This window comes from Nicotiana tomentosiformis, chromosome 2 (genome assembly GCF_000390325.3).
Source record: "Nicotiana tomentosiformis chromosome 2, ASM39032v3, whole genome shotgun sequence".
NCBI lineage: Eukaryota > Viridiplantae > Streptophyta > Magnoliopsida > Solanales > Solanaceae > Nicotiana > Nicotiana tomentosiformis.
In genome coordinates this window covers 734879-756559 of record NC_090813.1, presented here as the reverse complement: position 1 = coordinate 756559, position 21681 = coordinate 734879, and the positions used below count along the sequence as shown (strand labels likewise).

Genomic DNA, 21681 nt, shown 5'->3' with positions numbered 1-21681 from the left:
TGATGCTTTTATTATTTTTATGGTTTCTGTTGATGATACTGATATATTGTCTTTTTCGTCTCTTTGAGCCGAGGGTCTATCGAAAACAGTCTCTCTATCCCCTTGAGGTAGGGGTAAGGTCTACGTACACTCTACTCTATTCAGACCTCACTTGTGAAATTTTAATGGATTGTTATTGTTGTTGTATTTCTCATTGGTGGTTACTCTACTCATTGTCTTGATGTTACTGGAATTGGAGCTCTATGTTGGTGTTCAGACTGTCGGCATCACAAGAGGTCTCCCAATCTTTTATAACAAGAAGAAAAAGTTAGTTATTCTTTATCTTTGTTTCAGAATTCCTTTGTTTGCTTTGTCTAGGTTAAGAAATTTATCTCATCTCATACTATAATTAATCAACCCCTCCATACTTCGATCCAATCAATCGATTGATCAAGAAGCTGATGAAGTGAAAATAACTGATTGGATTGTGGAGTCATAAAGCTAATGTACTTTCTACTTAAAGTATTATCTGTATAGAGTCGCGTGATCATTCTATTAAGTTTCCTATGAGAACCTCCAATCATTTATATAGTATAGATAATATTCAATTTCTGTTAGTATACACAAAAAACTAAGATGAAGCTAGAGGGGAGAGGGAAGGAGGGGATTCTTTACTACATCTGTATAACTTTACGTTAATCCCTCAGGTTTTGCTTCAATTTTAAACGACGATGGAACCCTAGTGAATAAAATTACAAAAAACACAGCTTTTCTGCATGATCTCAGCTTTAACAACACAATAGGAAGACAAGTTGACTCAATCCGCTGATTCATCTATACCAGCTCCACTGGATTGGCCCTGACATCAATACTTACTGCAAAAAAAAGAGCACATTCCCACTTCTCCATTTGGAAATGTTAGCATGAGTAGCCACCTGACCACATAACCACCGTCGCATTATACTGTTTTAATAGCAACTGGTTTACCTCGACCCATGGAAAATCCCCTAGTACCATCTGGCATGCGAGGAACGGAAGCTTGTTTGGCTGGTGTTGACTGCTCAGAGAGCATCGAGGGATGCCCTGCTAGACTAACACGATTAAAGTTTGACAGTGCACTTCCCACACTGTGTGCACGCCTCATAGTTGACGTGGGAGCCCCGCCTAAATGACCTCCGCGATTGTTCTGATGAAACTGGAGACGTCCACGTCCCTGACCCTGACCCTGTCCCTTAATCCAACTGCGATTGAGCCCTTTCCTCTGCCCGTCGCTGCCATGCTCCTCCTGCCAAATAGTTAATTTAAAACACCAACAAATTAAATTCACAATCATTCACTACATTACATAATCCTATATCTTGATAAAGAAATATCCTGCAGGATTGTTTGGCATTGTTTCTGAACACTCTCAGATGAAACACCACATTCATGTCTTAAAGATAACTTACTGCAAGGTCACTCAAGTGAGTATCAAAGTGGTGCCATAAGTCTTCATTATGTTTCTCGCTGGCCTCTGATCCGAAAGCATCTTCTTCCTTCAAGTTGAGCTCACTCTCATGACCAACTTTCTTCCCTCGATTTTGACCACATTTTCCCTGCGAGATCAACTAAAATTCATAAATACTTAAATAGACAATAATCCAAGACTAAAGAAAGCTTATCAAAGTCCTCCTATAAGTGAAGCCAGAAGCTCTAGCTTCTCAACAGTCAAGAAGTTCAGCATACATTTATCTTAGGACTAACATATTTGGACCTTAAAATATGTTAGAACAATAATAATCAGTTCTGAAACAACACAGTAGAACCACCTTATATCACTAATTTTGTTACAGAAATTGAAAACTATACTGCTTTTAGGATGCAGTTCCAAGTTAACTATCCGGGAAAATTATGTCCAACACATACCGTGCACCTGTTCAGTATACGAAGTTTCAGACCATTTCGCCAGTTATTCTCATCGTTTAGCTCCATAACCTGCTAAATAAGATCGCTAAGGTTAAAGGGTGCCAGAGATAGATGACCTGCGCTGTCATTATTAAACAAGCTCTTATTTACTTACCGCCTTCTCAGCCAATTCAATTGATTCGTATTCCACAAATGCATGCAACTGCATTTAGAAATTTCATTTCAGATTCATTATTTTGGTTTCATTATTTTGCAGCTTACAGTCTGCATTGTAAGCTGTACTCAAACAGATTTTCGTCAACTCCAACTTGACATTCATCATTTCATCAAAATTTCAAGACTTAAGACTAATAAAATCAAATGTCTGATGTGCACCTTGGTACTATACAGTGTGCTATCTGATTTTCCAGTTCTAGATGCTGAAGAAGCCCCACCGTTGGAAGACTGAGGTTGGCATGTCCGAATCATTTTTACACTGACAGAAATAACTAAGAAATGAGTCTTTGATAGTCTGTTGAGTCTTTTAAAGCAAATTTCCTTAAACTATTTTGTTTACAGCTGCATGAGAACTAATATACCTTCCAACTGCTGAGAAAATCTTCATGAGGTTCTGGTGGCAGTGATCCTCGGGTAAATTCTCAGCAACCACTATGCGAGACTAAACAAAAGACAAAATCAAAGTGTTAAAAGTGACAACCAGACAACCGAAAGACAATGTGAACATTGACAAAAATATGAGATGAAACAATAGGGGGGAAATATAAATGCTTCACTAACTCATAAACTGCCCTTGTTCTAACAGATCAATAAATTATGACTGTACTGTTCAAGACAGCAAGTGAAACCACTAGCATTAGAAAAATGTAACTTACTTGCAGCTCTTCCAAGTCCATTTCACTCAGCGGAAATTGGCGTCTAACCTTCTTTCCATCTTCACTCACCACCTAGAAGCAGAGAAATCAAAATAAACAAATATGTGAGATGAATAAAATTATAAAGAAAATAATGAAATAAATCAGGACCTCAATCGTGGAACCACGTGAATTGCAGGTAGCAAAAATATTTCATGTAAGTGAGATCTTCAGGTGGGGAATCGGAGGAAAGTGAAGAGGAAAAACTCACAAGCTTTGTTGAGGTCCGCAGAATTTTCGCAACCTGGGCATGACTACTTGTGAGAGCTTTAATCTTCTTGAATGATGCAACCACAGACATTGGTACTACAGCATAGAAAAATAAAAATAAAAAAGAAGTCAAAAGATTCATCAGAAAATGGTAATGTTGAAATATAAATGAAGATAAGATTACTCTAATAAGGCTAACACAAATCTTACCATATCCTTCTGGATCCTTGAACATAATCCTTATTAAATGATCAGTTGTTGCGAGATTTATATCGCTAAAATAAAACTCCACCTACAGAGAGTGGAAACAAATCCCAGTTAGAAAAAGCAAAGAACGAAATATGAAGACACAGGTTATAAGTGTTCTTGGTGTCACTCATAGGCACAGATCCGGAATTTGAACTTTTACCAACCACACAACTTAATATACAATAAGAAATATATTAATAGTCAATTATTTATAGATACTTTTTGGATTTCTTAATACATATACAGGGTCTGAACAAAAACTGTGACTTGATCACGTGTACCCGTATGATACATTGTGGATCTGCCCCTGCTCATCGGTGTCTATGACCATACTATACATGCAAATATCGACTATGGATAGTTTACCACCCTACATTTTAAGTCCTCAAAAGCGCGAATACGCATACGAGACAAACGACGTTTACCAAGAGGTTGAGGCAATACCTAAAAAGAAATCTTTATGCAAAATTATGTTTATTGAGAAAACATTTACGCCACCAATAGTCAATCCTTTGTCATTGAGATTCATGAAAAATTTTAGTATAAATATCACCTCCTTTTCTTCCCCTATCCGATGAAGAAGAATGATTGAAGTTTTTCTATTTGGAAGCGTTTAACGTCTAATTCCTATTAAACATTTGTGTTAATTGAGCGCAAGGCACAAAAAGAATCTTAAATTGAGAAACAAAAAAAACATAAAGAATAATGTAAAAGAGCACATTTGAGCCTTATAGCTACAGAGAGATTTATGCTTACCTGATTAACAATTTTTTGACAAGCTTCTTCACTTAACCCTGCATTATTCAAATCAGAATCAGCACCAATAACCACCACCGTTGGCATACCCCCATGATCAACAAATCCTCTACCAATTCCTCCATATGGATATTGCACAGGTAATTGAGATGCATATATGTAATTCTGGACACCAGGTACATGTGTCGTGATCTGATGAAAAGTCGCAGCGGGCGTAGCAATAACATGCACGACCGTCTGTCCATTTTGCGGGATCACGGGCCCAGGCCCGATCCCATTCCCGGGCTGATGTGAATCAGCTCGGGATACAGAATGAGAAAGCGACGCCAATGATGGCGACGAGGACGATTTCGCCAACATGGCGGATGACAACGAAGGCGAAGACGAGCTACGTGGAATGAATGCAGCTGCACGTGCGTTAAGTTTGGTTAAAGAAGAGTTCCTAGGCAAAGACAACGGCTGAGATGGAGAAGAAGAAGAAGGTGTTGTTGATGAATATTCAAATGGATGGTCAAGATCAAGCGATGCTGATGAAGACGTAGCTGATGGTGAATTCAGGGAATCAAGAAATAATGTATCATCTTCTAAAGCCATATATATATATAGAGCAACGTAAAAGATGATCAAAGTTTTTCTTTTTTATACTTTTTTTCAAGTGGGTATATTTTTTTTTTTTCTTATTTCTTATTCGTTTTCTTTTTCTTTCCCCCTTTGACAGGGGAAAGGGGAATAAAAAATAGAGGTGATTCAATGGAAGTAAGAAGCACCAAGAACGAAGAAGAGAAATGGGGGGAGAGAGAGAGAGAATGGAGAAGAGTTCTCGATTTTAAGGTTGTTTGTTGAATTAACTATTTATACTTATTGCCTTACATACACAAGTCTGTTCCCTGCGCCACGGTCAATTACAAAAAAATTTGGACAAGTGGAAGAAAGACGAAGAAAAACGCGTGAATTAGATGGTACCTTTAAAGTGAAGGTTAACAATTCTATCATCGGATTACCGCTCAATATTCACCCACTAAGGTTAGCGTGGGAGTTCGAAAATTTTTCTTTTCTTTTTTATTTGTAAGGTTAAAATAAGAGTCGAGGATTAAAGAAGTGTATTTCCTTAATTTAGCAATAGTCTACAACTTTTTGATATAAATAAATCCGAACAACACCTCATGATTTGTTCACGAAATAGAATTCAAGGAAATCACAGGGCGGCTCAATAGCATCCGAGACCTAAAGCAAAGGCTTAATAAGAGGCCTCTTGTAAGCTTGTCCTATTTTTTTTCTTGGGACATGCTCTAAGCTATATTTGGGAGAGAATCAATAGATTCCTTTTCGGGATATTCAATATATATATATATATATATATATATATATATATATATATATATATATATATATATATATATATATATATATATATATATATATATATATTATATTTATAGTGAGCATCGTTGTTTGAAAAATTAGACGAGTATGTGAAATGAAAAAAATGAGAACTTGATTTTATAAAGTACAAAAAATTAAACGAACTTAACGTTAATTGCATCACAACTGAAATGAGAGAACCCAGAAAACATACTTCCTCTGTTCCAACTTATGTGACACCCTTTTTTTAGTCAGTCCCCTTTTTATATTTGGTAATAATTTAACTTTAATTTTTTTATCCTTAATGAGATGATTTCTAGTCATACAAGTTTCTATGTTTGTTTTAGATTACAATTTTTAAAATTCTTCCTTTATTACATAAACTTCATGTCCAGCTTCATATAAATTGGGATGGGGGTTATAATTTATATGAGAAAAATAAATGATAAGTTAGATTATTAAATATATGTCACGACCCGAAATTACCTCCTTCGGACCGTGATGGCGCCTAACATTTTACTTGCTAGGCAAGCCAACGTTAGAATAATATTATCATTTTTTAAAATAATTTTTAAATTTATTAATAACAAAGAACAATTGCGGAAGTAAATTCTGAAATATAGTAAATAATCCAAAAAAACAAACGGTATCTAAATACCATCCCAGAATTGGTGTCACAAGTGCACGAGCTTCTAGAATAAATACAGATAAAGGTCTGAATAAAATAAAATTATCTGAAAATAACACACAGCTAAAGTAAAATAGACGGGGACTTCAAAACTGCGAACGCTGTGCAGTTATACCTCAAGTCTTTTCTGAGTAGCTGAAATCCGAGCAAGTCTATAGTACGCCGCTGGGACCAACTCCGAAATCTGCACAAGAAGTGCAGAGTGTAGTATCAGTACAACCAACCCCATATACTGGTAAGTGTTGAGCCTAACTTCGACGAAGTAGTGACGAGGCTAAGGCGAGTCACTTACATTAACCTATTGTAGTAGATCATGTGGTCATAACTTGAGTTAGGGACCTCCAAATTAAATTTCGGGCATATGCCCAAGTCCCAAATCACGATATGGACCTATCGGAACTGTCAAAATACTGATCCAGGTTCGTTTGCTCAAAATATTGACCAAAGTCAACTCAGTTGAGTTTTAAGGCTCTAATTCATATTTTAATCCATTTTTCTCATAAAAAATTTTCGGCAAATTATACGGATTGCGCACGCAAGTCGGGGAATGATAAATGGTGCTTTTTGAGGTCTTATAACACAGAATTACTTATTAAATTTGAAGATGACATTTTGGATCATCACATTCTCTACCTCTAAAACAAACGTTCGTCCTCGAACGGAGCTAGAAAAAGTACCTGAGCTGGTGAATAAATGTGGATATTTACTCCACATGTCCGACTCGGACTCCCAGGTAGATGCCTCTACCGGCTGACCTCTCCATTGCACCCGAGCTGAAGGATAACTCTTAGACCTCAATTGTCGGACCTGCCGGGCTAGAATAGCCACCGGCTCCTCCTCGTTAGTCAAATCTTTGTCCAATTGGACTGAGCTGAAATCTAACACATGGGACGGATCACCATGATATTTTCGAAGAATAGACACATGGAACACCAGATGAACCGCTGATAAACTAGGTGATAATGCAAGTCTATAGGCTACTTCACCCACCCTTTCAAGAATTTCAAAGGGTCCGATATACCTAGGGCTCAACTTGCCTTTCTTTCCGAACCTCATTACACCTTTCATAGGTGAAACTCAGAGCAATATTCTTTCTCCAACCATGAATGCAATATCACAAACTTTACGGTCGGCATAACTCTTTTGCCTAGACTGAGCTATGTGAAGTCGATCCTGAATAATCTTGACCTTATCTAAGGCATCTTGTACCAAATCGGTACCCAATAACTGAGCCTCTCTCGGTTCACACTAGCCAACTGGCGAACGATATCGCCTCCCGTATAATGCCTCATATGGAGCCATCTGAATGCTCGACCGGTAGCTATTATTATAAGCAAACTCCGCAAGTGGAAAGAAATGATCCCAAGAACCTCCAAAGTCTATAACACAAGCGCGAAGCATATCTTCCAATATCTGAATAGTGCGCTCTGACTGTCCGTCTGTCTGTGGATGAAATGTTGTACTCAACTCCACCTGCGTGCCTAACTCACGCTGTACAGCCCTCCAGAAATGTGAGGTAAACTGCATACCTCGATCTGAAATAACAGACACGGGCACACCGTGAAGGCGGACAATCTCACGAATGTAAATTGCAGCTAACCTTTCTGAAGAATAGGTAACTGCCACAGGAATAAAATATGCTGATTTGGTTAACCTGTCTACAATGACCCAAACTGCGTCAAATTTTCTCTGAGTCCGTGGGAGTCCAACAACAAAATCCATAGTGATACGCTCCTATTTCCATTCAGGAATTTCTAACTTCTGAAGCAAACCACCAGGTCTCTGATGCTCGTACTTAACTTGCTGACAATTTAGACATCGAGCTGCATATGCAACTATATCCTTTTTCATTCTCCTCCACCAATAATGTTGCCGCAAATCTTGATACATTTTGGCAGTACATGGATGAATATAATACCTGGAACTATGTGTCTCTTCAAGAATTAATTCACGAAGCCCATCCACATTAGGCACACAAATATGACCCTGCATTTACAGAACTCCATCTTCCCCCACAGCAACCTGTTTGGCATCACCGTGCCGCACTGTGTCCTTAAGGATAAGTAAATGAGGATCATCATACTGTCTCTCTCTGATGTGCTCATATAAAGAAGATCAAGCGACTGTGCAAGCTAGAACCCGATTGGGTTCTGAAACATCTAACATCATGAACTGATTAGCCAAAGTCTAAACATCTACAGCTAATGGCCTCTCATCAACCGGAATATACGCAAGACTGCCCATACTCACGGCCTTTCTACTCAAAGCATCGGCCACCGCATTGGCCTTTCTGGGGTAATACAAAATGGTGATATCATAGTCTTTCAACAACTCCAACCATCTTCTCTGCCTCGAATTAAGATCTTTTTGTTTGAATAGGTACTGAAGGCTACGATGATCACTAAATACCTCACACGAGACACTGTAGAGGTAATGCCTCCAAATCTTCAGCGCATGAACAATGGCTGCCAGTTCTAAGTCATAAACAGGATAATTCTTCTCGTGAACCTTCAACTGCCGCGACGCATATGCAATCACCCTGCCATCTTACATTAATACTGCACCAAGCCCAATGTGAGATGCATCACAATATACTGTATACGATCCTGAACCTGTGGGTAATACCAACACTGGCGCCGTAGTCAAAACAGTCTCGAGTTTTTGAAAACTCAACTCACACTCATCTGACCATCTGAAAGGGACACCTTCTGGGTCAGTCTGGTCAATGGGCTTGCTATAGATGAAAACCCTTCCACGAACCGACGATAATAACCTGCTAAACCCAGGAAACTCTGGATTTCTCTAACTGAAGTAGGTCTAGGCCAATTCTAAACAGCCTCAATCTTCTTAGGATCCTCCTTTATGCCTTCTGCCGATATAACATGCCCCAAAAAGGCAACTGAGTCTAACCAAAACTCACATTTTGAAAACTTGGCATATAACTGATTATTCTTCAAAGTGTGAAGCACACTTCGAAGATGTTGCTCTAGCTCCTCTCGACTGTTGGAGTAAATCAAGATATCATCAATGAATATAACCACAAAAGAATCCAAATAAGGCTTGAACACCCGATTCATCAAATCCATAAATATTGTTGGGACATTTGCCACCCAAATGACATCACTAGAAATTTGTAATGCCCATACCGAGTCCGAAAAGAAGTTTTTGGGACATCAGATGCCCTAATCTTTAACTGATGGTAACCAGACCTAAAATCAATCTTCGAAAATACCTTGGCACCCTGAAACTGATCAAATAAGTCATCAATTCTTGGTAGCGGATATTTATTTTTGATAGTGGCCTTGTTCAACTAACGATAGTCTATACACATCCACATTGAGCCATCTTTCTTCTTTACAAATAATATTGGTGCACCCCATGGAGAGACATTGGGTCTAATGAATCCCTGATCAAGCAAGTCTTGTAACTGCTCTTTCAATTCTTTCAACTCTGGCGGGGCCATACGATATAGTGGAATAGAAATGGACTGAGTGCCCGGAGCCAAATCAATACAGAAGTCAATATCTCTATCGGGTGGCATCCCCGGAAAATCTGCAGGAAATACTTCTGGAAATTCACGAACAACTGGTACTGAGTCCATAGAAGGAACATCCGCACTAGGATCACGAATATAAGCCAAATAGGCTAGACACCCTTTCTCTACCATATGCTGAGCTTTCATATAAGAAATAACCTTGCTGGCATGATCAGGAGATCCTTTCCACTCTAACCGAGGTAACCCCGACATAGCTAGGATCACTGTCTTGGCATGACAATCCAATTTAGCATGATAAGGGGACAACCAATCCATACCCAAGATGACATCAAAATCTACCATATCAAGAAGTAGAAGATCCACACTAGTCTCCAGATTAGCAATAGTAACCACACACGAACGACAGACATAATCTACTATAATAGAGTCTCCCACTGGTGTAGATACACATACAGTAGCACTCAGAGAATCACAAGGCACAACCAAATATGAAGCAAAATAGGAGGACACATAGGAATAAGTAGAACCTGGATCAAATAGAACTGAAGCATCTCTATGGAAAACTGGAATAATACCTATGATCACAACATCAGATGACTCGGCCTCAGGCCTAGCTGGAAAAGTATAGAATCGGGGCTAGGCCCCACCACTCTGAACTGCGCCCTTGAGACAACCTCTAACTAGCTGGCCTCTACCTCTAACGGTCTGACCTCCACCTCTAATGGAATGACCTCCACCTCTAGCTGCCTGACCCCTACCTCTAGCTGGCTGAGCAGGCGGTGAAGCAACCGGTGTCGGGATGATGGCACGAGAATCCTGCCGAGATCTGTTACTCGCCAACCTAGGGAAATACCTCCTGATATGACCAATGTTCCCACACTCATGACACCCATCCTGATGCCGTGGCTGCTGAAGTTGAAGCTAACCCAAATGGGCCGGATAACCACTGTAGTAACTCTGGAGTGGCGGTGCACTGATATGAGCTGAATGTGCACTAAATGCTGGTTGTCCATAGTAAGGCATAATAGGACTGTGACTCCCTGAAGCACTGGTAGATGCATGAAGTGCTGAATGAAATGGTCTGGGAGGATGACCCTACCAAAATTACCCCTGACTCCAGACGAGGCACCACTGAAACCACCGAACTGACGAGGCCTCTTATCGGACCTTTGCCCTCTCTCCTATGCAAGAACCATCTCGATCCTTCTCGCGACATTAGCAGTCGCCTGAAAGGAAATCTCACTTCCGGTCTCCTTGGCCATATGAAGCCTGATAGGGTGAGTGAATCCCTCAATAAACATCCTCACTCTCTCTCCCTTAGTAGGTAGTAAAAGGAGAGCATGACAGGCCAAATCCACAAAACGGGACTCATACTGAGTAACAGTCATACTGCCCTGCTGTAGATGCTCAAATTGCTTGCGGAATTCCTCTCTCAGTATGATAGGAAGGAACTTCTCCAGAAATAGCTGAGAGAACTGCTCCCAGGTAAGTGTAGGCGATCCAACTAGTATGGTTAATGTATAATCTCTCCATTATCTCTTGGCGAAACCCGTCATCTGAAATACAGCAAAATCAACCCCATTGGTCTCAACTATACCCATGTTCCGCAACACCTCGTGGCAGCGTTCAAGATAATCATGTGGGTCCTCAGAAGGTGTACCACTGAAGTGAACTAGAAAGAGCTTAGTAAACTTATCCAGTCTTAATAAGGCCTCAAAAGTCATGGCGGGCCTATCACCGGTCTACGCCACAACAACTGGCTGAACTACCCCAACTGGCGGGGTTGCTAGAGCCTGATTCTGGGGAGCCATCTACTCCGGAGCGGGAGTAGTAGGAGTTTGTGCTCCTCCCCCAGCTTGTGAGATGGCTGGTACCACTGGAAATATACCATTTTGGGCCACGCCCTCCATAAGACTCACCAAACGGACCAAAGCGTCCTGAAGCACCGGAGTAGCTATGAATCCTTCCGAGACCTGAACTGGTCTAGCTAGTACATTCTGAACTAGAACCTCCTCCTGAAAGTCTACCTGAGGTTCTACAACAGGTGCAGCTGCTCGAGCTCTGGACTGAGCTCTACCTCGGCCTCTAGCAAGACCTCGACCTCAACCTCTACCCCTGGCCATAGTTGCCATCGGGTGTTCTACTCTCTGTCCATCGGTAGAGGTATTACGTGTTCTCACCATATGCGAGAGAATAAGAGTAGAATGGTTCAATCATCGATGTTAGAATAAAATTGCACGACAGAATAAGAAAGAAGTGATGTTGTTCCTAAACTTCATAGCCTCTGAGAGATAAGTACATGCGTCTCTGTACCGATCTTTCAGACTATACTAAGCTTGCTCGGGACTCGTGAGACCTATATAAACTAATGCTTTGATACCAACTGTCACGACCCGCAATTTTCACATTCGGACCGAGATGGCGCCTAACATTTTACTTGCTAGGCAAGCCAACGTTAGAATAATATTATCAATTTTTAAAATAATTTTTAAATTTATTAATAACAAAGAATAATTGCGGAAGTAAATTCTGAAATATAGTGAATAGTCCATAAAAAGAAAAAAATGGTGTCTAAATACCATCCCAGAATTGGTGTCACAAGTGCACGAGCTTCTAGAATAAATACAAATAATGGTGTGAATAAACTAAAGCTGTCTAGAAACAACACATAACTAAAGTAAAATAGACGGGGACGTCAAAACTGCAGACGTTGTGCAATTATACCCCAAGTTTCCTCTGAGTAGCTGAAATCCGAGCAAGTCTATAGTACGCTGCTGGGACCAACTCCGAAATCTGCACAAGAAGTACAGAGTGTAGTATCAGTACAACCGACCCCATGTACTGGCAAGTGCTGAGCCTAACCTCGATAAAGTAGTGACGAGACGAAGGCGAGTCACTTACATTAATCTGTACGCAATATTAGTAACAACAAATAATAATAAAAATAAATCAGGTAACTCATTTATAATAATTGAAGCCAACTCAGTAGTCATAACCAATTATCATTTTCATCAATTTTCGTTGCAGCGTGCAACCCGCTCTCACAATATATTCACATTCAATTCTGTTGCGGCGTGCAACCCGATCCTCAAATATATTCATTTCGATCAATTCTGTTGCGGCGTGTAACCCGCTTCTCCAATATATTCATTTACCAATTCTTATAGAAGATATTTCCCCAATAAATGCAACAATTAATATAAAATTTTAAGACAACAAGCATACAATAATTATGATTTAACTATGAAACAAACAATGACAAATAATAATTTATTATGAAAATAAGGGAGAAATAGGCAGTTTAATGTTTAATATACTAAATGTCAAGTAACAATTAATGCACGTAATTCAAATAAGCATGTAGCAATTATTACAGGAATTCAAGAATTAATATTTGACAAGGAATTATGAGTGAAACAATTAATATAATAATTTATTCATGATTTAAAATAATTTATGATTTTCAAATAATTATGCAAACAATTAATTTGACGACGTATAGACACTCGTCACCTTGCCTATACGCCGTTCACATGCAATTCACATAACAAATAATTTAAGGGTTCTATTCCCTCAAGTCAAGGTTAACCACGACATTTACCTCACTTTATAAATTCCAATCAATTACTCAACCACAACTTTTCCTTTTAAATTTGTCTCCAAAAGTTTCAAATCTATTCACAAACAATTCGATATATTCAATACGAATCATAGGAATTAATTCCATATGAATTGACTAATTTTCCGGATAAAAATTCAAAATTCATTAAAATATTCGACAGTGGGACCTATGTCTCAAATCCCAAAAAAACTCGCCAAATTCGGACACCCATTCCCCTACGAGTTCAACCATACAAAAAATATCCAATTCCGATGTCAAATGGACCTTTAAATCTAAATTTTTCGTTTTTGGAAAGTTTTACAAAAACTCCAATTTCTTCCATCTAAATCCGAAATAAATGATGAATATAGACATGGATTTGTGAAATATAATCACTTTTGGTTGTAGAACACTTACCCAGTTCAAAATCGTGAAAAACCTCTCAAACTTTCGCCTTAACCGAGCTCAAAATGAGTAAAAATGTCGGACTCTTCGATATATACACTGCCCAGGCATTTCCGCACCTGGGGTGCTTGGGCTCGCACGTGCGAGCTCGCATATGCGAGAATAATCTCGCATCTGCGAAATGGGGCTGCCAGGCATGGCCTCGCATCTACGGAGGACAAATGTGCACCTGTGCTGCCTTCCGCTTCTGCGATTGTCAAGTCCGCTTCTGCGGACGCGCGGGTGCGTGCAAGTTTCCGCACCTGCAGACCTTTGCCCAGCCCGCCCAGGCCTCTTCTGTGATGGAAGGCTCGCTTTTGCGAGCTCGCACCTGCGGTCAAAAATTCGCAGGTGCGATTACAACAGAAGGCAAAATTTCATATTTTGCTTAAGTCCAATTCTTGTTCCGATTTCGATTCGAGTTATACTCGGGGTACTTAGGACGCCGTCCGAATATACCAACAAGTCCCGTAATATAATACGGACTTACTCGGGGTCAAAAATCACGTCAAACAATGCTAAAATTATAATTCACACCCCGATTTGAACTTTAAGTTTTAAACTTTTCCATTTGCAAATCCCGTGCCAAAACATATTAAATGAATCCAGAATGACTTCAAATTTGGAACACAAGTCCTAAATGACATAACGGAGCTATTTAAATTTTTAGAATCGGATTCCGGCTCCGATATCAAAATGTCAACCCGTGGTCAAACTTGGAAATCTTTAGCCTTTAAATTACTAGTTTCCATTAAATGGTCATAACTTGAGCTAGGAACCTCCAAATTAAATTTCAGGCATACACCCAAGTCCCAAATCACGGTACGGACCTACCGAAACTGTCAAAATACTGATCCGGGTTCGTTTGCTCAAAATATTGACCAAAGTCAACTCAGTTGAGTTTTAAGGCTCTAATTCACATTTTAATCTATTTTTCTCATAAAAACTTTTCAGAAAATTGTACGGACTACGCAGGTAAGTCGAGGAATGATAAATGGTACTTTTTGAGGTCTTATAACATAAAATTACTTATTAAATTTAAAGATAATATTTTGGGTCATCACAATATAGTTATGTGACTAACTAATCAGGGGCGGCTCCAGGGCATTTGAGGCCTAAGGCCAAATTCAAATGTGAGGCCTAAGTATTTAAATTTTAAAAAAAAACTTAAATGATATGTATGGAGTAAAATTAATAAAATACCAAATACCAAATAAAAATAATACTAGAAAGATATTACTCGATTACTGATTAAAGAAGTTTAAAGAATGAAGATTTTGAGTCCAAAATATCTAGTTGTTGCTTGTCTACTTTAAAATTCTTGCTGTAAATATTGAAAATTATACTATATTTTTTATAAAGTAATAGAAGTATAGAACTATTGGAATCTTAAGAATATTATTGAACATTTGAACTAATAAATTTTTGGAGAGAGAAGGTGAAAAATAAAATTTTGGAGAAAGAAAAATATATTGGAGAAAGAATTCAAGAAGGTGAGCAAGAATAAAGAGAAAGAAAGAACATATGTAGGTTCTGAAATATGAAGATTAAGATTGAAACATTGAAAAAGGAGTAAAAAAACGGAATTATTAAATCAACTCAAACTAAAAATTATTCATCTATTATTTTTAAGTAAGTCAAATTTTTTACCTTATTTACTCTAAAAGGTTTTCTTTCCATTTATATGAAAAACACAAAAGTACTAATACATATTATTTTTTTAAATACCGATAAAATATATATTATTTCTGAAAAATGGGTCCCCTCAAAATTGGGGGCCTAAGGCACATGCCTTGCCCACCATAATATTAGAGTCGACCTTGTAACTATTGAATAGAGAAAAATAATTCTATAAATACGTATAATAAGATTGACAGAAAGCTATTTTGGTTATATTAATTAGAGGAAAAAATTAAGTTATTAAACACTAATATGAAAACAAAAAAATAAATTTATCAACAATAAGAAATAATTATATAAATAATACTATACTATATACTATATACATATATATATATATATATATATATATATATATATATATATATAGAGAGAGAGAGAGAGAGAGAGAGAGAGAGAGAGAAATAGTAATTTTGGGGCCCTTAAATTTTTGGAGCCCAAAGCAAGTGCTTCACTTGCTTTAGGGTCTGGCCGGCCCTAAGGAAACGAATAGTAAAAAAGTATTTGTGCTAGTGTTTATGTTAAATCGATGGATGGAAAAGATGTGCTTTTCATATATATATATATACGCACACTTTACTTAACCATGGTTAAATGATTTGCATTCTCACTTTAATATTTTTAACTCTTAGGAATAAATTATTTGATTTAGTATAAAAGTCGGGCTTTGATAAATATGGATAAAAATGTAATGTGGTTTTAGGTCCTTATGATGCGGTAAAGATTGAGCGGGCCAGCCACTTTTTAGATTGGTATTCAAAGTTTGATCGCTGACTAATATGATTAAAGAATAGTTATTTTTAATGGGAAAATAAAAGTTGGATAAAAAATACCCTGATCAATTAAAATATAAAAGAACTTCAGTACAAATATAGAAGTTTGTTATAAAATAAAAGCAACTTAGTAAAACATGAACAAGACATGTTGTTATGAAATAAAAGCAATTTAGTAAAACATGGACAAGAAATGGAGATAGAGAGAAGAAACAGATCTTCTTTTTCAATTGTGTGTATTTTCCTATCTATAACAAGGTTTTTTTATAGGCATGAAAAGTGAAGAAAAATATGTCATTGAATATGTCATTAAGCATAGAAATATGTCATTGAATATGTTATTAAGCATTTGAGAAGATCATGGAGGAAGAGTAGACATCCACTGTCACGACCCAATTTCACCTATAGGTCGTGATGGCGCCCAACACTACAGCTAGGCAAGCCAACTAATAAGTCATACGTACATTGGTTAAACTTTTATTCCAAGAAAATAATAAAATACCAACTTCTACCAATGTGTGTGTGCCAAGACCAGGTGTCACAAGTGCATGAGCATCTATTAGATTATACAAAACTCCAAATATTGTCTGAAATGAAATAGACAGAATATAAATATAAGAAGAGACACTGGTAGCTGCAAAACGAATCAGAAAGGCAGCTCACCACTATGCATCGGGATGACGTGGGTATGTGATGATAGGTCCTCCACTAGCACCTGTCTCAGATCCTGCACAAAAAGTGCAGCAAGTGTAGTATGAGTACGTAAACAACGTGTACCCAGTAAGTATCCAGCCTAATCTCGAAGTGGTAGAGACGAGATGGACGACTTTGGCACTCACTATGGGTCAATAATAATAACTGAAATATATCTAGAATATTTAAATCAGCATGATTTACAGAATTTACAATAATTTATTTAATCAGCAGAGATAATCAAATTCCTTCAAATGTAACAATCCTCAATATATTAATTAAATTCTTTCAATTCAGAAAAATTCTAATTTATCAATTTAAATCTCATTTACAGGAGTAACAATTAATTCCATAAACAAGCAAGAATAATAATTCATTAAATTCCAAAGATTTTTCCAATTTATTAATTAGCTTCTCAAGCTGAAATAAATTATTAAAATATCTTGTAATTATTATTATTAAGCACGATTTCTGCCGAGGACGTACGACCCGATCTAGAGTGTCGTGTACACTGCCGAGGGACATGCGGCGCGATCCATAGATGCATCTATCCTGCCGAGGCGTTCGGCCCGCTCCACAAGAAAGGAGGACATTTTTTTATGTGCCTCCGGAAGGACAGTATGTTTATTATAAGATAAATTTGGGAGGAGAACAATTTCTTTTGACAATTAATTGATTTAAATAGAAATAAAGCCTATGAGATTTCCATCCTTTAATATCTTTATCAAACAATTCACAATATATTCATATATATCAATTAATATTAATTAATCAAAGAATACAATTTACACAAGTAATACATGCTTTGAGTCCTAAACTACCCGGACTTTAGCATTAATAGTAGCTACGCACGGACTCTCATCACCTCGTGCGTACGTAGCCCCCACAATTAGCAACAATTATTTAATCTTAATCACCTATGAGGTAATTTCTCCCTCACAAGATTAGACAAGAGACTTACCTGGTCTTGCTCCAATTTAATCCATTATAAGGCCTTTTTCACGATTATCCAACTCCATCTAGCTCGAACTAGCCAAAATAATTTGATACAATCACTAAATATTATAGGAATCAATTCTATAAGAAAATACTACATTTTAAAGAAAAGATACGAAATTAATTAAAAATTCGCCCGCGGGGCCCACATCTCGGAATCCGGCGAAAGTTATGAAATCCGATAACCCATTCAATTACGAATCCAACCATACCAATTTCACTCAAATCCGACTCCGAATCGATACCGAAATCTCAAAATTTCGTTTCTATGAGATTTCTAAACTTTTTTCAAATTTCAATCTAAAAACACTAATTAAATTGTGAAAACAATGATATATTCGTGTATATTGATCAAATCCGAGTTAGAATCACTTACCCTAAATATCTTTCCTTGAAAATCTGTCAAAAGTCGCCTCTGTTCAAGCTCAAGTTTGTCAATGGCAAATAGGTTGAATGCCTCTGTTTTTTTTTATAACTTACAGATCTGCCCAGTTCGATCTTGGGAGCTCGATCTGTCCAGTTCGATCTTGGGAGCTCGGTCTATCCGGTTCGATCTTGGGAGCTTGATATTGGGAGCTCGATCTCGGGAGCTCGTTCTTGGGAGCTCGATCTCGGGAACTCGATCTCGGGAGCTCGATTTTGTCAGGGGTTCAATTTTTTTCAGGCAGTTCGATTTTGACAGGCAGCCCGATTTTGACAGCATTTCCAGCAGAAAAAATGCAGCAGCTTTTGCAGCAGCTAAGTCCTACTTTTGATCCGTTAACCATCTGAAACTCACCCGAGGCCCTCGGGACCTCAACCCAAAACACCAACAAGTCCTAAAACATCATACAAACTTATTTGAAACCTCAAATCACATCAAACAACGCTAAAATCATGAATCATGCTCCAATTCAAGCTTAATGAAATTTAGAATTTTCAACTTCTACATTCGATGTCGGAACCCATCAAATCAACTCCGATTGACCTCAAATTTTACACACAAGTCATAAATTACATAATGGAGCTATGAAAATTTTCGGAACTGGATTCCGACTCCGGTATCAAAAAGTCAACTCCCCGGTCAAACTTTCAAACTTTAAATTCCTATTTTAGCCATTTCAAGCCTAATTTCACCACGGACTTCCAAATAAAATTCCGATCATGCTCCTAAGTCCAAAATCACCATACGGAGCTGATGGAATCATCAAAATTCTATTCCGGGGTCGTTTTCTCAAAATGTTGACCGAAGTCAAACTTAGCACTTTAAGACCAACTTAAGGAACCAAGTGTTCCGGTTTCACCTCAAACACTTTCAAATCCCGAACCAACTATCCCTGCAAGTCATAAATCATTACAAGCACCTATGAAAAGTTTTATTTTAGGGGACGGGGTTCTAAAAGTTAAAATGACCGGTTGGGTCATTACATTCTCCACCTGTTAAATAAACGTTCGTCCTCGAACGAGTTTAGAATTATACCTGAAGTGCTGAATAAGTCTGGATATCTGCTCCGCATGTTTTCCTCGGTCTCCCAAGTCGCTTCTTCGACTGGTTGGCCCCTCCACTAGACTTTTACTGCAGAAATCCTCTTGGATCTCAACTGGCGAACATTTTTATCAACAATGGCAATTGGCTCCTCTTCATAACCCAAGCTATTATCTAACTGAATTGTGCCGAAGTCTAACACATGTGATAGGTCGGCATGATACTTCCGGAGCATAGATATGTGAAAAACCGGATGAACTCCCGATAGGCTGGGAGGCAAGGCAAGCTCAAAAGCAACCTCCCCAACTCGTTTCAACACCTCAAATGGGCCTATAAACCTTAGGCTCAGCTTGCCCTTCTTCCCGAATCTCATAATTCCCTTCATCGGCGAAACCTTCAAGAGAACTTTTTCACCTACCATAAATGATATATCACGCGCTTTTTGATACGCGTAACTCTTTTGTCTGGACTGTGCTGTATGAAATCGCTCCTGAATCAACTTTACATTTTTCCAAGGCATCCATTACCAAATCAGTACCATATAACTTAGCCTCACCTGGCTCAAATCATCTGATAGGTGAACGACATCGCCGACCATATAAAGCCTCAAATGGAGCCATCTCGATGCTGGATTGGTAACTGTTATTATAAGCAAACTCGGCCAAAGGCAGGATACGATCCTACTGACCTCCAAAGTCAATCACATATGCCCTGAGCATATCCTCCAAAATCTGAATTGTCCTCTCTGACTGTCCATCGATCTGCGGATGAAAGGCTGTGCTAAGCTCTACACGGGTCCCCAACTCACTCTGTACTGCTCTCCAGAAATGTGAAGTAAACTGAGGGCCTCTATCTGATATGATGGAAATTGGCACACCATGCAACCGAACTATCTCCTGAATATAAATCTGGGCCAACCTCTCTGAAGTATACGTAGTCACAACAGGAATAAAATGTGCCGACTTGGTCAACCTATCAACAATCACCCAAACTGCATCAAACTTCCTCAAGGTCCGCGGCAACCCAACTACAAAATCCATAGTAATTCGTTCCTATTTCCACTCTGGTATGGTCATCTGCTGGAGTAGGCCACCTGGCCTCTGGTGCTTATATTTAACTTGCTGGTAATTTAGACACCGAGCTACATACTCAACTATGTCCTTTTTCATTCGTCGCCACCAATAATGTTGCCTCAAGTCACGATACATCTTAGTAGCACCTGAATGAATAGAATATCGAGAACTGTGTGCCTCTTCCAGGATCTTTTTCCTTAGCCCATCCACATTAGGAACACATAGACGATCCTGGAGTCGCAGAACACCATCCGCTCTAATAGTAACTTCCTTAGTATCACTCGTAGTACCGTTTCACAAAGAACCACCAGCTGTGGGTCATCATACTGGCGAGCCTTGATCTGCTCCAATAGTGAAGATTGGGCCACAACACATGCAAGAACTCGGCTGGGCTCTGAAATGTCTAGCCTCACAAGTCTGTTAGCCAAGGACTGAATATCTGAGGCTAATGGCCTTTCCTCTGCTGAAATGAAAGCCAAACTACCCATACTCTCTGCCTTTCTGCTCAAGGCATCTGCAACCACATTTGCTTTCCCCGGATGATACAAGATAGTAATATCATAATCTTTTATTAACTCCAGCCATCTGCACTATCTCAAATTTAGGTCCCTCTGCTTGAACAAATGCTGCAAACTGCGATGATCAGTGTAAACTTCACAAGACACCCCATAAAGATAATGCCTCCAAATCTTAAGAGCGTGAACAATCGCAGCTAACTCTAAATCATGTACCGGATAATTCTTTTCGTGGGGCTTCAGCTGACGTGAAGCATATGCAATAACTTGCCCTTCCTGCATCAATACACAACCCAAGCCAACGCGCGAAGCGTCGCAATACACTGTATACATCCCCGAACTGGAAGGCAACACTAACACTGGTGCTGTAGTCAATGATGTCTTAAGCTTCTGAAAGCTCACCTCACAATCATCGGACCATCGGACTGGGGCACCCTTCTGTGTTAATTTGGTCAAAGGTGCTGCAATAGAAGAAAAACCTTCCACGAACCGACGATAATAACCTGCCAAACCCAGAAAACTCCTGATCTCAGTCGCCGAAGTGGGACGATGCCAATTCTGAACTGCCTCAATCTTTTTGGGATCAACTTTAATACCTTCGCCCGATGCAATATGTCCCAAAAATGCTACAGACTCAAGCCAGAACTCACATTTAGAGAACTTAGCATATAGCTTTTGTTCCCGCAATGTCTGAAGCACTAATCTCATATGTTGCTCATGTCCCTCCTTACTGCGCGAATAGATTAATATGTCATCAATGAAGACAATGACAAACAAATCAATATATGGCATGAATACCATGTTCATCAGATCCATAAACATTGCCGGGGCATTAGTCAAACCAAAAGACATTACCAGAAACTCATAATGACCATATCTAGTACG

General features: G+C 38.7%; 1 protein-coding gene across 1 annotated transcript; it reads right to left on the bottom strand.

Moving 5' to 3' along the window:
• Nucleotides 1–539: 539 nt before the first annotated feature.
• LOC104098313 (la-related protein 6B-like) lies at nucleotides 540–4847 on the bottom strand. The gene is made up of 10 exons (XM_009605009.4): nucleotides 4011–4847; nucleotides 3216–3297; nucleotides 3007–3101; nucleotides 2757–2828; nucleotides 2463–2542; nucleotides 2260–2359; nucleotides 2039–2086; nucleotides 1885–1953; nucleotides 1428–1574; nucleotides 540–1264 (listed from the first exon to the last, which is right to left on the bottom strand). Exons 1-10 carry the CDS (start codon nucleotides 4602–4604, stop codon nucleotides 938–940), a joined length of 1614 nt encoding a protein of 537 aa, XP_009603304.1. The 5' UTR covers nucleotides 4605–4847; the 3' UTR covers nucleotides 540–937.
• Nucleotides 4848–21681: the final 16834 nt, after the last annotated feature.